The following is a 14,461-nucleotide window of genomic DNA, read 5'->3' as shown; positions in this document are numbered from 1 at the left end:
AGATGTAATCGTCGATAAAGATGCTTCTACAAAGTACTGACCCAGGGGCGCTACATTTTTGGGAAATGAGATCTGCATTTCATTTTCAATAAGTGCAAAAAACAAAAAAGTGAAATAGGTTTTCACTTTGTCAATATGGAATACTGTTTATATACTTACATGCAGACAAAATGAGGGCAAACCTAACAATGTAAATAATTTACATTGTTACGTTACGGACAATTTTGGGGGGGGGGGGGGGGGCGACAGCTGTCCGACCCATTATCACTTCAGATCAATCAACATGCGGTAATCACTGAACATCTGTCTACACTTACTTCAATTATGCCACCTGGTGGTATGAAACTCTGGTGCACTTGGCTATATAGTAAAATACTAGCAGTGGGGATTAAGTGTTCGAAAACTACACACCGACTGACAGCTGAGCCTGGTGGTCCCAGATCCGTTTCAGCTATTGTAAAAGGACTTCACACCGCTTGCTTAGCCGGGCTCCCAGGGCGGCGAATGCGGTCGAAGGCACTGCATCTCAGTGATAAGGCCGTCACTACAGTCCTGGTTCAAATCCAGGCTGTATCACACCCGGCCGTCATTGGGAGTCCCACAGGGCAGCGCATAATTGGCCCAACGTCATCCGGGTTTAGCCATCATTGTAAAGAATTGGTTCTTAAAATGGACTTGTCAAGTTAAAGGGAAACCTTTATTATTTTGTGTTAACAGGTAGCGATTCCTCCAGTCTGCTCACAGAGGATCCAACACAGGACATCTGCTAGCACATGACCGCCCTGCCTTCACATGACCGTCTTCACTTGCACCACGTCAAAAGCTAGCTAAAATCGGCAGCAGAAGTGGGGACATTTCAGGCTGAGGATCACATCCCCCATGTGATCTATAAAGATCACATTTTATCCCTTTTTTTTGGGAACCATTTCCTTTAAAAAAAATTGCAAAGATTGTTTTATTTGTAGCAAATCCGTATTTGACAGACATTTCCCTGTCTGCCACAACATGCAGACCACCCTGCTGTCCGTCTCATATCTGGTAAGACCACAAAATGTAGACGAGCAGAATCTAAAAAGAAAGCTGAAAAAAATAAACAAGGGACATCACATCTCCGGAGCCGCAGGTAAAAAGGGGAATTTTCTTTAGTTCAACCATTTTGAACAGAAAGAGTCAAATGACCACAATCTTCCAAATTTGCACGCGGGGCTCGCCCATCGAGTACACCGAAGATCAACAAAGCATGCACACTTAGAAATGATGGTTTAGACTATGCAATTGTAGTCTTATGTTTATAAAAAATAAAAAAATGAGGACAATCACTTAATTTGTGAAATGCTTATTCAGTATTTCTCAGTATCAGTCAATGTTAAAATGCAACAAAACCCAATAGAAGATGACTACACAACACCCATCTAAATCATTTTGGGTGCAGTTTAACTTAACTGTTAGAGTATGGATCCGAACACAAACAGGACAAAAAAAACATATTGTATTGATTAGACAAAGTTTGTCAAAGGGGGAAAAAAAGAGGTACATTCCATACAACTTATCAATTACAATGAGACTTACAAACCCGCAGGGACAACGACACAAATATTCAACAGGACTACGACCCAATCAAAAGCTCTCAAATCACACTGTACATTTCATAAAAAAAAAAAAAGTTGTGTTTTCAAAAGGAAACTTACTTATTCAGATCGCAATAAAGACTAAATTAGAAGTTGAATTGGGGGACGCAGGATCCAACCTCTAATCATAAAATAACCAGTCCAGGTCCAAGAGGAACTGAACCAACCAGGACTAAAGCTCAGATTTTAAAATTAGACTGTGGGAGAGAGGGCATTAGACCCAAGGCAAGGCTCCTCTTCATTACAACCCACTAGCAGGCAGGCAGGCTGGTTCCAGCACGACATCCCCTTCAGTCCATACATACCACTACACCAGTGGAGACTGGTGGTCACTTTTAAATCAGGAGGACAGACTCATTGGTACGGAATAAACAGAACGTTATCAGTGTTGTTCCATTCCAGCCATTCCAATGAGTCTCTACTCCCTCCACTGGACTATTCCTAAACAGCTCACTCAGAGCGGCTCAGTGCTGGCTCTCCACCGAGGGGGACCGAGAACGGGACGGCTTCCGGGCCGGGGCAGGAGAACGGGAACGTGGGGGAGGGGTGCGGGAACGTGCGGGAGGGGAGCGGGAACGTGCGGGAGGGGAGCGGGAACGAGAGCGTGCGGGAGGGGTACGGGAACGTGGTGCAGGGGAGCGGGATTTGGAACGGGAAGGGGAACGTGAAGTGGAGCGATGTGCAGCCCTGCCCCCTCCTCCTGAGGAAGGCTTCTTCTCCGGAGTACGGCTGGCGGAGCGGGGGCTCCTGGAGCGGTTACGGCTCCTGCTACGGCTGGGGGACTTGGAGCGGGGGGACCGGCTACGGCTACGGGACCGGGAGTAGCTGCGAGAGCCACGGGAACGACTCCTGCTGCGGCTGATGAAAGAGAATAATTAAATTAATTACATTTAACCCCCCAACCACTAATGTAGTCAGCTCCCTAAAAGAAGTCAGTTGCATTCCAGTCCTTTATACTCCAATCTCAAGTCCCTTAGTAGTGCTCAACACTGCAGGCCAATCTTTGAAGCTACATTTCTGTAGCTAGCTAGACTGCCCCTAAACATCAAGACAGGGTTGGTTCACAACTATAGCTGCAAACTGAAAAATCACAATCTTGTATTTATCCAACTTCACTACAGATTGGAAGAGGGATGCTTACCGGCTCTTGCGATCCTCAGACAGCTTCAGCTTTCGTCCATTCAAGTCTGTACCGTCAAGCTTATCAAGGGCGTTCTTCATATCACTGTGTGACGCAAACTCCACCACCCTGTCGAGACAAGTCACATGTAAGTTGGCAGCTCATTTCATAACAGCAACAGGGCGCACCACATTCGTTTGTTTTTATTAAAAACGGGAAAACAAGAGGATAGTCGTCCCTCATTTCAGTCCTTCCATTTTGTGCGAAATGGGACAGAAACCTCACCCTTCATTCTTGTTGGTTCGGTGGGCATCCACAAAGGTGACCTCTCCAACTTTCCTCATCAGGTCTTTCAGGTCCTGTGGTGAAGCATACGTGAGTCAGTGACAGACCAATACACAAATGTAGCTGAGAAAACTCTGAACCTGTAAAGCAACATGACTGTAAACCTCCAACCCCCCCCGTATTACTGACCTCATCAAAACACAGTAAAAATGTGATGTTCTGGCACTTTCTCACGAGGGGCGTTTAAATAAGTGACGAGCCATAGCATCACAGCTAACCATTTCACTCAAAGGACAAACCTGATGCTACTTAGTACTCTGGGATTGGATTTCAGGTTCGTCAGTCAAATTGGATTCATGTGACAAATAGTAACATGGTGAGAAGCGACAAATCCTTTGAGATGTAGTGTCTTGGATATGTTGTCGGTTAGTGGCAACTATAATGGTTTTAGGGGGCATCGCTAAACTAAAATGAAGTCTATGGAGGTTAGAAGTATTTTCATTTCATCATGACCCATTTTGATCAAGGGGTTCTTTCAGTAACCTATTAATTGGTCTAGTATTAATTTTCCATAAGAGCTTATATAAAAAGTTTTCCCAGTTAAGACTAAGGTATAGGATTCTACTTTCCTGTTCCTCCCAACCCTTAAACCCAATCACATGAGTTATATGTTACTTACCGTTCCATACCCAGGGAGACATTAGCAAAGAGCCACGTGTCCAAATAGCGGACCAATTGGAACCAATGCAGTCACAGTGTTAAGCCCTTGAGAAACGACCTCCCTCAGCCTTGACAGACCCGGACTCCGGCCAGCCTCCACAAGTAAAGGACCACCAGAGATCAAGTAGGGGAAGGAACGAAGTAAGAGGGTGTGCAGTGTGCCCAACTGTCAACACCCCCAGCTCCATCAGCAACAGATATAAGAACCAAACGGGAGAGTGTAGGGAACGTGGAGTGGGTTACAGGCTGGCTGCAGTCGAGAGGGGAGGGGGGGTTTCCCCACCAGACCAGACCACAGAACCTCCAGACTGGGGCTACGAGGGACCATCCTAACGCTATCCTGCGCTAGAGCCCTTTCACCCGCTACGGGGCCCAGCCAAGATTTAGACCAGCTGCAACTGCGTGTAAGGAGAGGCACCAAATGGACACTATTGAAAACACAACCAGCAGGGGGCGCTATGCACATAACACCTCCAAGGAGGTTGTGCACGCAACTCCATTATAAACTAACAACCAGAATAAGCTGTTAAAATAAAAACTAAGATGTAATTGGTTAGATTTAACTACTGGTTTAAGTGCTTTTTTTGAAAGACACAGTAAAAACTAAGTCAAGATATAAAACAATGAATTCCTGGATCCAAAAGGGGCCTTGCCGTTCTATTTGCCGTAATGGACTTGAGCATATAGCCGTGTCCTTTGGTTATAAATAAAACATGTTTTCAATAAGAATGCAGCTTATAAGAAAACAAGGCAGTATCAGAGTAAGTACAGGGTAATGGTCTGAACCAGATGGGTTTAACCTCTCACCTGCCAACTGATGCGTGACGACAGGTTCTCCACGATGATTCTGTGTTCAGTGCGCACCGGAGGACCATACCTACTGCATGGGAGGAAGGCAGAGCAAAGTTATAAACACGAGGGGGTGAAAAGAAATGACCTGTTACTATTAGGGCTGAAATGTTTAATGCACGTGAGAGCTTGACATTAAATGAAGCCACAGGTCAATAGATATAATACATGAATGTACAGCATAGGATCAAGACAGAGGGATGTCACAACATTCTAACTACTACAGGAAGTTGAATCACACTGGGGAAATGACTTCTACAAATGTTCACATTCAAATCAAGCGCGATAAGTCTAAATATTCAGTCGGTATATATATGCTACTTTTCAACACATGGAGCCACCAGGAATGTAACGTCTCCTAGCTACGAGGGGAACTAATCACACTGACTAAAGTCCATTCGCGAGAAGGTTAAAATGAAGTGGTGTAGTTTGTATACCTGGAGCCACCACCCCCTCCACCACGGCGATCACCAGACCCCTGGCGGTAGCTGCTGAAACGAGGTGAGAAACGTCCTCCTCCTCCTCCTCCCATCCCAGGTCCACCACCCCTCCCTCTTCTGGAGCGGGCATGCTCTATAGTCACCCTGTAAACAGACCAGACACTTAACAGGGCTGCAGAAATGACTAAAAGACTTATTCTTTCATCCTACGTAACGTATTATGTGATTAATGTCTCTGAACAGGGGGGGGGGGGGGGCATCATTACAGTTGTTAGTAGGTCCAGAATTCTAAATAATGGGTTGGATCCGATTGTCTCTGGTGCGTCATTTTAAACGGACTTGTCCAGAAGTGCCGTCCTGATCCGAACGTGACATGGTGCAGTAGCCAGAGTAACTAATTTACGCCGCTACTCTTGCGTTTTATGAGGCGCGTGTAGCTTGTTGTTGGCTAATCCTTAGTCAAAGCAGTAAAAGGCTAGCGTGTAGCTTGTTGGCTAATCATTAGACAAAGCAGTAAAAGGCTAGCGTGTAGCTTGTTGGCTAATCCTTAGTCAAAGCAGTAAAAGGCTAGCGTGTAGCTTGTTGGCTAATCCTTAGTCAAAGCAGTAAAAGGCTAGCGTGTAGCTTGTTGGCTAATCATTAGACAAAGCAGTAAAAGGCTAGCGTGTAGCTTGTTGTTGACTAATCCTTAGTCAAAGCAGTAAAAGGCTAGCGTGTAGCTTGTTGGCTAATCCTTAGTCAAAGCAGTAAAAGGCTAGCGTGTAGCTTGTTGGCTAATCCTTAGTCAAAGCAGTAAAAGGCTAGCGTGTAGCTTGTTGGCTAATCCTTAGTCAAAGCAGTAAAAGGCTAGCGTGTAGCTTGTTGTTGACTAATCCTTAGACAAAGCAGTAAAAGGCTAGCGTGTAGCTTGTTGTTGACTAATCCTTAGACAAAGCAGTAAAAGGCTACAGACAGAGCCTTGCTCCGTGTGTCGCAAAAGTTTGGAGATAACTAATTGGCTACAACGACCAGCAGGTAGGCTGCTACTAAATATTCTGAATGGAATTGTTATTTGTAATTGAAGGAGTAGAAAGTGCATGCACTGCAGCCTCAGCCTATTTACTAGCTTCTCCCAGTTCAATGCTGTCAAGACAGATACTACGTAATCATATTTGATGATAAATTACCTAGCTATGGCAGCTATTAGTCTACTATAGTGCGAGTCGGCTTGGTTGGTTGCAGTCACTCGCTCCCTTCTCCCCGTGTCAGTAGCTCCTAGTACAGCCCCTCTTGTTATACCAGCGTAATCGCCCTCTCGACAGTTAGCAACTTAAAAAAATTGTCCGCAATAGGCTGAGAGAGGCTGGACTGAGGGCTTGTAGGCCTGTTGTAAGGCAGGTCCTCACCAGACATCACCGGCAACGTTGCCTGTGGACACAAACCCACCGTTGCTGAACCAGACAGGACTGGCAAAAGGTGCTCTTCTCTGATGAGTTGCAGTTTTGTCTCACCAGGGGCGATGGTCCGATTTGCGTATATCGTCAAAGGAATGAGCTTTACACCGAGGCCTGTACTCTGGAGCGGGATCGATTTGGAGGTGGAGGGTCCGTCATGGTCTGGGACGGTGTGTCACAGCATCATCGGACTGAGCTTGTTGTCATTGCAGGCAATCTCAACGCTGTGAGTTACAGGGAAGACATCCTCCTCCCTCATGTGGTACCCTTCCAGCAGGCTTATCCTGCACTCCAGCATAACAATGCCAACAGCCATACTGCTCATACTGTGCGTGATTTCCTGCAAGACATGAATGTCATTGTTCTGCCATGGCCATCGAAGAGCCCGGATCTCAATCCCACTCAATCCCATTGAGCACGTCTGGGACCTGTTGGATCGGAGGGTGTGGACTAGGGCCATTCCCCCCAGAAATGTCCGGGCACCTGCAAGTTCCTTGGTAGAAGAGTGGGGTAACATCTCACAGCAAGAACTGGCAAATCTGGTGCAGTCCATGAGGAGGAGATGCACTGCATTATATAATGTAAGTTAAGTAAAAAATACTTTAGTACTACATGAGTAGTTTTTTTTTTTAGTATCTGTACTTTTTATATTTTTGACAGCTTTTATTTCACTCCTACAGGAAATATGGTACTTTTTACTCCATTCATTTTCCCTGTCACCCAAAAGTACTCGTTACATTTTGAATGTTTAGCAGGACAGGAAAATGGTCCAAATCACACACGTATCAAGAGAACATCCCTGGTCGTCCCTACTGCCTCTGATCTGGAGGACTCACTAAACACACAAGCTTCGTTGGTAAATAAGTAAAAAGAAAGTGTCATATGGTTAGCATATGACATTTTAAATGATTTACACTTTTAATGCGCAAGTACATTTAAAACCAAATACTTGAAGACTTTTACTCAAATTAGTATTTTACTGGGTGACTTTCACAAGTCATTTTCTTTTACTCAAGTAATTGTGTAGTTCTTCCCAACACTGCCCATATGTATGAAATGTCAAAACATACAATTTCACAATTTATCTTTGATGAGACATTGCTCAATGTGTATCCATATCATTACCTTTCACTACAGAGTTCCTTGCCATTCAGCTCATAAACTGCATCGTCAGCGTCTCTGGGGTCGTCAAACTCCTGATTAAAGAGAAGGGTTAAACTAATCAACAAACAAAACATTCACAATAGGTGTTTGATCAAGACACGAGGCAAGGCCGACTTACCACAAAGCCGAATCCGTTCTTCAGATTTACTTCTCGGATCCTTCCATAACCTTTGAAGAATTTCTCCACGTCCCTCTCACGAGCATGAGGGCTCAAACGACCGATAAACACTCGACATCCACTCATAGTTATCTAGAACAACAAAAAGGTTGGCTAAGTGATTAAGTTATTCGATCATTAACAGTACATTTATCCCCAAACACGTAGGTTGCCGACAAGGCCCAGATCAGAGTGTGCCAACTAGCTAACGTTAGCCAAGAGTAATCAATACTGAAGTGCACTTAAGCCAAGTTTAAAAGCCTTTACGCTTGCTAATACTAGCCAGATAGCCAGCTAGTCTGGGTTCAGCAACGTAAACAGTTTCACATATACGCTAAACGAATAAACTACATCAGGTTTAATAGTAATTAAATCATTATCTTGATCATGTATATACGTTAGCAAGCTAACTAGTTAACGTTAGTCGCTAGCTATCCGGTCGCAGCTCGTTTTTCCACGAGTTCCCAGTTGTCTTGAACGCGGCATTATAACCCGAAGAAAAGCCCGCAATTATACGAAAATGTTCTGTGTTAGTGGTGCTATTCTTTGGGCGCTGAAATCAGTAGTTGGATTAAAAACGTCTTATGTTACATCGGAGATCCAGCCCACCCACAAAAAAAATAATCGCTGAGTTTAGTTGGCTACGTACGTTATTAGCTAGCTAACGTTACCATGTCGTGCAGTTGCCTTTTCGCTGCTATAGCTAGTTTAGCTGCATTACTTGCTTGGCACTCTGGACATAAAAATATGAATTATTAGATTATTAATTCGCCAACTATTTGTGCCAGTCTGCTGACGACATTACAATTATCGAAACTTAAACCTCACCCTTTCCGTTGTCTTCGTTACTTCTGGTAGTGTGCTTGCTTGGCTTATGTGTGTCAAAATGGCGACTCGGAGTGAGAGGACGAAGGGGAAACCGGATGTTCTTCAGCACCAAGGAGGTAGTGGGCGTGTTCCAGTCATCCAGACCTATCAAAACGTTCCACAAGACCCATGCCACAGATATAATAACAATGAGACAGATATTTCACTGGATGTATAAATCTGAAGCATCCGGTTGGTGTTTTCACTCATTACCACATTTTTTTGGTGGTGAGAGGAAGCCAAGTGGCCTCCAAGTGGGAGAAGATGAAAGCGAGATGGTTTATTGGCCAATATTCTGCTAATGTTCTCATCGATGAAACATTTGATCTCAATACATTGTTCAAAACTAGAATATGTTACGAACAGAGTGGACTAAGTTTTATAGACTTCACCCTTGGCCAAAGTTTACATAAATTGCGTTTAGGAGCGCAAGCGTGAATTGAGTTATTGCACAGGCGCACTTAAAATTGGGCGTTCCCTAACGGAAATATGCAAATCAATGCTAGAACGAGCCAATAGGCTCTCACTGGCTCGTGTTTAGCTCTGCCCACCTTCTTGCTTGTTCTGCCCACTATGAGTAATTTACTCCCAAAGGAAACGACAGGCAGTGGCCTATCTTGGGTTAGTTTGCTCCTGCACCCTAAACATCTCTTAAACCAAAATGTACTGAAAATGTACATACAACTAGCCAGATCTTTATGATACATTTCCCAACATCCTGCTGGCCATCTCATCTAACTGAAGTCAACATATGATTTTCCTCCCATTCAATGGTGTTCATTTCAGACGGTGTGGCCAAACTCAAGGACAGGACAACGTATTACTGCTATTCTTCTATCTTTACTCTATTACCATTCTCAACATTTGTGGCATCGTCTTACAATTCGGTAAAGCACATACATAATACAATAGAAAAGGTCTTCTCTGTAGAAAGTACCAAAAATGATTTCAATGTTGAGCATGGAATACTGACCTTAACAGAACCCATTTAAATGTCAAGATAAAACAAAATAATAATAACGTAGATGACACTACACATAAAAAATTTATAAAAATATAGATGATTTAAAAAATAAGTATATAAACAAATAAATATAGTTATTTTATTTTGCCCAGTTGTCATGGAGTTGATGGATAATAATGAGACACCTGTGTAACAAAGCACAGGTCATGTGATTTCCTTCCTGAGAGGGGGATGGGGTACAGAGGGATGGAGACAGACAGACAGACAGACAGACAGACAGACAGACAGACAGACAGACAGACAGACAGACAGACAGACAGACAGACAGACAGACAGACAGACAGACAGACAGACAGACAGACAGACAGACAGACAGACAGACAGACAGACAGACAGACAGACAGACAGACAGACAGACAGACAGACAGACAGACAGACAGACAGACAGACAGACAGACAGACACAGACAGTAAACCAAGGAGGAGAAGAGAAAGAAAATGACAATATTGTTCTCCAGAAAGACTTATGTATGGAATGCAATGGACTGGACTTCAGAATAGATACTATTGACTCTACAAGAGCAGCTGTAATATAATGCAGGAACAGAACAGAAAAGGGGGGATAACATGTAGCCTAACGTCTGTCTCGTCTGGAAACTGCATTATTTATATTGTTTGATAGGATGGTAGTCAGTGTAATACTCTAGTCCAGGACTGGCTGACTGGTGGGACAACTGGCTGACTGGTGGGACAACTGGCTGACTGGTGGGACAACTGGCTGACTGGTGGGACAACTGGCTGACTGGAGGGACAACTGGCTGACTGGAGGGACAACTGGCTGACTGGAGGGACAACTGGCTGACTGGTGGGACAACTGGCTGACTGGTGGGACAACTGGCTGACTGGTAGGACAACTGACTGACTGACTGGTAGGACAACTGGCTGACTGGTAGGACAACTGGCTGACTGGTAGGACAACTGACTGGCCGGTAGGACAAATCAAATCAAACTGGCTGACCGGTAGGACAACACAATATTATAGTAGTAGGACAACTTCCTCCCCTTGTTTCAGGGATCACATGTGAATCCAACACATTCAGAAACATAGCCTCACCAATCAAAATACATCTCACAACAAAAACCCTTTTCCTTCACACAATGCCCTAACTGTAACACACACCCCTCCCTTGACGGGCCCCCAGACCCCTCACACACCTACTCAATCACTCTATGGGGAGGAGGGGTCAAGAAAAGAGGAAAACTGTGATGCAACAACTACGAGTTTCACTTTCACTGCTGAGATTTCTTATGTTGTTGCACTGACTGATCGGTTACAATGGCTGAGCTTTCTTGATCAGTTTTCTGTTTCATCTCCTGATGAAAGATTGAATGGTTCCCAGTGAAGAAGTGTGTAAATGCATGTTTCAGAGACATCTGCCAGTGTTAATCATCATATATGATGGTAGTAAATAGCTAATTATATGGGGGGGGGGGCAGACAATGTCTTGTTAAACAATACATGAGACCATGAAATAGACAAATAACACCCAAATATATAATACTAATATGATCAAATGTAATCATTGAAATCAATATGGTCCAAAACTAATTTCGATGTCTTCACTTTTGTCCAATCCTTTGCTCTTGGCACATCATTTTCAGTTAAGAATGACGTTGAACAGAAATGTGCTGGTTGAAATTCACACATGTAATTACTCCTTCTAAACAGAGCACATATCACTATATATATGGTTCATATCACTATATATAGTCCACTTCAACGTCCCCAAAAAATGGCCAGAATATTAACTCCACCCCCACACACACACACATAAACAAAACAAAACATATTTGAAGTTAAGACTGAAGGCCCAAGTAAGGAGGTTATTGAACAAGTACCTCTTGAAATGAGCAGCAAGTAACATCCTGCTAACGTCACAATACTAGTAGTCTCAGGCAGAGACATACTTAGGCGTCGTCCCAAATGGAACCCTATGCCCTGGATAGGGCACTTATTTTCACCAGAGCCATATGGGCCCTTGTCAACAACAAAAAAATAGTGTACTATATATAGGGAATAGGGTTCCATAGGGCTCTGGACTAAAATAGTGCACTATATATAGGGAATAGTGTTCCATAGGGCTCTGGACTAAAATAGTGCACTATATAGGGAATATGGTTCCATAGGGTTCTGGACTAAAATAGTGCACTATATAGGGAATAGGGTTCCATAGGGCTCTGGTCTAAAATAGTGCACTATATATAGGGAATAGGGTTCCATAGGGCTCTGGTCTAAAGTAGTGCACTATATAGGGAATAGGGTTCCATTTGGGACATCACTTTAGATGTATCTTTGTGGTGTCTGATATCCGTCTACTCTACAATAGAAGGAGCTCTGCAAGAAGGGAATCAGGGTGGTTCAGGGATGAAGGCTGAAAAAGGTTTAAAAGTTCATGGAAAAAGAGAAATACTACAAAGTAGCCCAGACCTACAGTACATCATGTAGCTGTGGTCAATCTAAAAGAGCCATACCATGCTCTGAGTTAGTTGGTAAACAAACCTATAACAAATCCCCCTTCAGAATAGATCTACCATATCTAAAAGGGAGAAAACCAGGGAAAGGATCCAAGGATCTGTAGGTTTTTGCAGGTCCCCTGGCCCCGGCGGGCTCTGTGAGCTAGTACTAGCAGGCTAACTAATCATCCGTCCCCACGTCTCTGTTCTCAGGGTACTACGAGGTCAGGTGGTTATTCCGTCAGGCCCACAGATATTACATCACTACATCCCCAGCAGAGGTGACCTGGTGACCTTCTGGTCCAGGGGTTCGGAGGTCAAAGGTCATTGAGAGAGTCCTTATTGGCTATTCTCTTCAGACCTACAGTTATTGGTTCAGACTCGTGTATGGCGACAGCTGTGTGAGGATCCGGTGCCCGCCCCGGCGGTCCCGGAGGCTGAGTTGGGGTCCTCGTCGCTGGACTCCCCGGCCTCCCGCTCCTCCTTGTGGAGGCCCATGCTGATGTGGCTCTGGAGGGCTGCTGGGGTCAGCCACTCCTTAGGGAGGCAGGTCTGAAGAAAGGGCACGCAGGAGCTGAAGTAAGCCAGGCGGTTCACCCAGCGAGGGATCTCACGCCCACACAACAGCTGGAATAGAACGAAACAAACATGTCGTCAGGAAAAGGACTGAATAATGTGGATACAGTATCGGATATGCAATTGGCAAATAAAAAAAACATACTCCGCAAAATATGTATTACTGTCAATAGGCAATGTTCCTTTTAAAAATGGTTGAATGGCTCTGTCAGATTGTTCACAATAAATGTCAATATAATGTATCATTCAAAATGTATAATCAAACAGTAATCCTCTCTAATGAAACGGTGATGAAACAGAAACTGACCTCAGACAGTGAGGATGAGAAATGATTGCAGTTCTTGTGCATTAGATGGTAGGAATTGCCCTTGAAATCCCTCCCCAGCTCCTCCATGATTTTATCCATATCCTCCACTGCAAAGTCTGTTGTGCCCAAAGCAATAGCCTCCCTGTGTTAGAAAAAAATGTTTTGTAATCATACTCACATCCTTACTAAAACTTGTGTTGGAACTATTGAAGTATTCCTGAAAAGAAGTGAAGATCCTCTGGATGGACACATTGTACATCTTGTTTACTGATGTTCTGTATCACGTCATTCTGTATCACGTCATTCTGTATCACGTCATATTCTGCATCACGTCATATTCTGCATCACGTCATTCTGCATCACGTCATTCTGCATCACGTCATCCTTGAGCTGTTCTTGTCTATTGATGTTCTGTATTACGTTTCATGTTTTGTGTGGACCTCAGGAAGAGTAGCTGCTGCTTTTGCATCAGCTAATGTGGATCCTAATAAACTACCCAAATGAAAGGTGGTAATTGGGTGCATATAATGTTATTCTATCCCTGTATAGAAACCAGCATCAGTCACTCCCATCCCAAACACCAACCATCACGATACAATTAATGAATACCAGGCCGCTGCTCAGTAGGCCATGTCCCAAATTGCCTTTTTGCGTTCCAAATTGCATGTCTGAGTCCCAAACTGCAATCTGCGTCCCAAATTGCATGTCTACGTCCCAAATTGCATGTCTGCGTCCCAAATTGCATGTCTGCGTCCCAAATTGCATGTCGGCGTCCCAAATGTAGTCTTATGGGCCTTGGTCAAAAAGGGAATAGGGTGCAATTTGAGATACAGTGTAATGTTGTCTTCACATCGCTACTGTAAACAAAGATAGTCTTTGATTTCCTGTTGCTGTCGTGAAACAGCGGCCATTGACCACTTCTTTATGTGATTAGGCACTTTGTGTACCAGTGTGTGTGTGTGTGTGTGTGTGTGTGTGTGTGTGTGTGTGTCTGTTTTAATGTAAACTCACTTGAACTTGAAGGTCTCTCCTAATTCAGTGGCGTTTCCAGGATTGATTTCAAATATGCCACTGAAGGGATACGGGTGGCCCCCATATGCAAACTCTGTAGTAAAGAGGAGGAATAAGGAACACAATAGTAAATGTGCTGTCTTCATTGAGGCAGCTCACGATACGGGCATGAGAAAAATGATGGCTGTCGCCACCTTGCTTTCTAACAAAGGTACATGAACCATGTAGCAAGCTGAAGGTGAGACGATATCGTGTGGTGTGAGAATCTCTATGAAATAGAAGCTGTATTATAGAATCTCTATGGAATAGAAGCTGTGTTATAGAATCTCTATGGAATAGAAGCTGTGTTATAGAATATCTGGAATAGAAGCTGTGTTATAGAATATCTATGGAATAGAAGCTGTTTTATAGAATCTCTGGAATAGAA

General features: G+C 43.9%; 2 protein-coding genes across 2 annotated transcripts in view; both read right to left on the bottom strand.

Moving 5' to 3' along the window:
• Window positions 1-675: 675 nt before the first annotated feature.
• LOC106611464 (serine/arginine-rich splicing factor 5) lies at window positions 676-8,768 on the bottom strand. Its single transcript, XM_014211682.3, has 8 exons — window positions 8,625-8,768; window positions 7,758-7,889; window positions 7,601-7,671; window positions 5,040-5,186; window positions 4,561-4,633; window positions 3,034-3,107; window positions 2,770-2,877; window positions 676-2,486 (listed from the first exon to the last, which is right to left on the bottom strand). The coding sequence occupies exons 2-8, from the start codon at window positions 7,881-7,883 to the stop codon at window positions 2,093-2,095; spliced, it is 993 nt and encodes a 330-aa protein (XP_014067157.3). The 5' UTR covers window positions 7,884-7,889; window positions 8,625-8,768; the 3' UTR covers window positions 676-2,092.
• Window positions 8,769-9,483: 715 nt separating this feature from the next.
• LOC106611462 (deubiquitinase DESI2) overlaps window positions 9,484-14,461 on the bottom strand; it is an 11,393-nt gene continuing 6,415 nt past the window's right edge. Inside the window, exons 3-5 of the mRNA XM_014211676.3 lie at window positions 14,035-14,128; window positions 13,024-13,165; window positions 9,484-12,767 (exon numbers count right to left, since the gene is read on the bottom strand). Coding sequence (XP_014067151.1) covers window positions 12,516-12,767; window positions 13,024-13,165; window positions 14,035-14,128 — 488 coding nt within the window. The 3' untranslated portion in view covers window positions 9,484-12,515. The remainder of the gene's footprint in view (window positions 12,768-13,023; window positions 13,166-14,034; window positions 14,129-14,461) is intronic.

This window comes from Salmo salar, chromosome 09 (assembly GCF_965601325.2).
Source record: "Salmo salar chromosome 09, fSalSal1, whole genome shotgun sequence".
In the NCBI taxonomy this organism is placed as follows: domain Eukaryota; kingdom Metazoa; phylum Chordata; class Actinopteri; order Salmoniformes; family Salmonidae; genus Salmo; species Salmo salar.
Note: the sequence above shows the minus strand (reverse complement) of the source record. Positions and strands in the feature narration are given on the sequence as shown.

Bases quoted from the DNA above. Each gene is read 5' to 3' on its own strand.
- LOC106611464 (XM_014211682.3), bottom strand. From the start codon at position 7,883: ATGAGTGGATGTCGAGTGTTTATCGGTCGTTTGAGCCCTCATGCTCGT. The intron at 3,108-4,560 runs GTGAGAGGTTAA...GCTTCACCACAG, and splicing joins CGTCACGCATCAGTTGGCAG to GACCTGAAAGACCTGATGAG. The intron at 2,487-2,769 runs GTAAGCATCCCT...CTCTTTCATCAG, and splicing joins TCTGAGGATCGCAAGAGCCG to CCGCAGCAGGAGTCGTTCCC.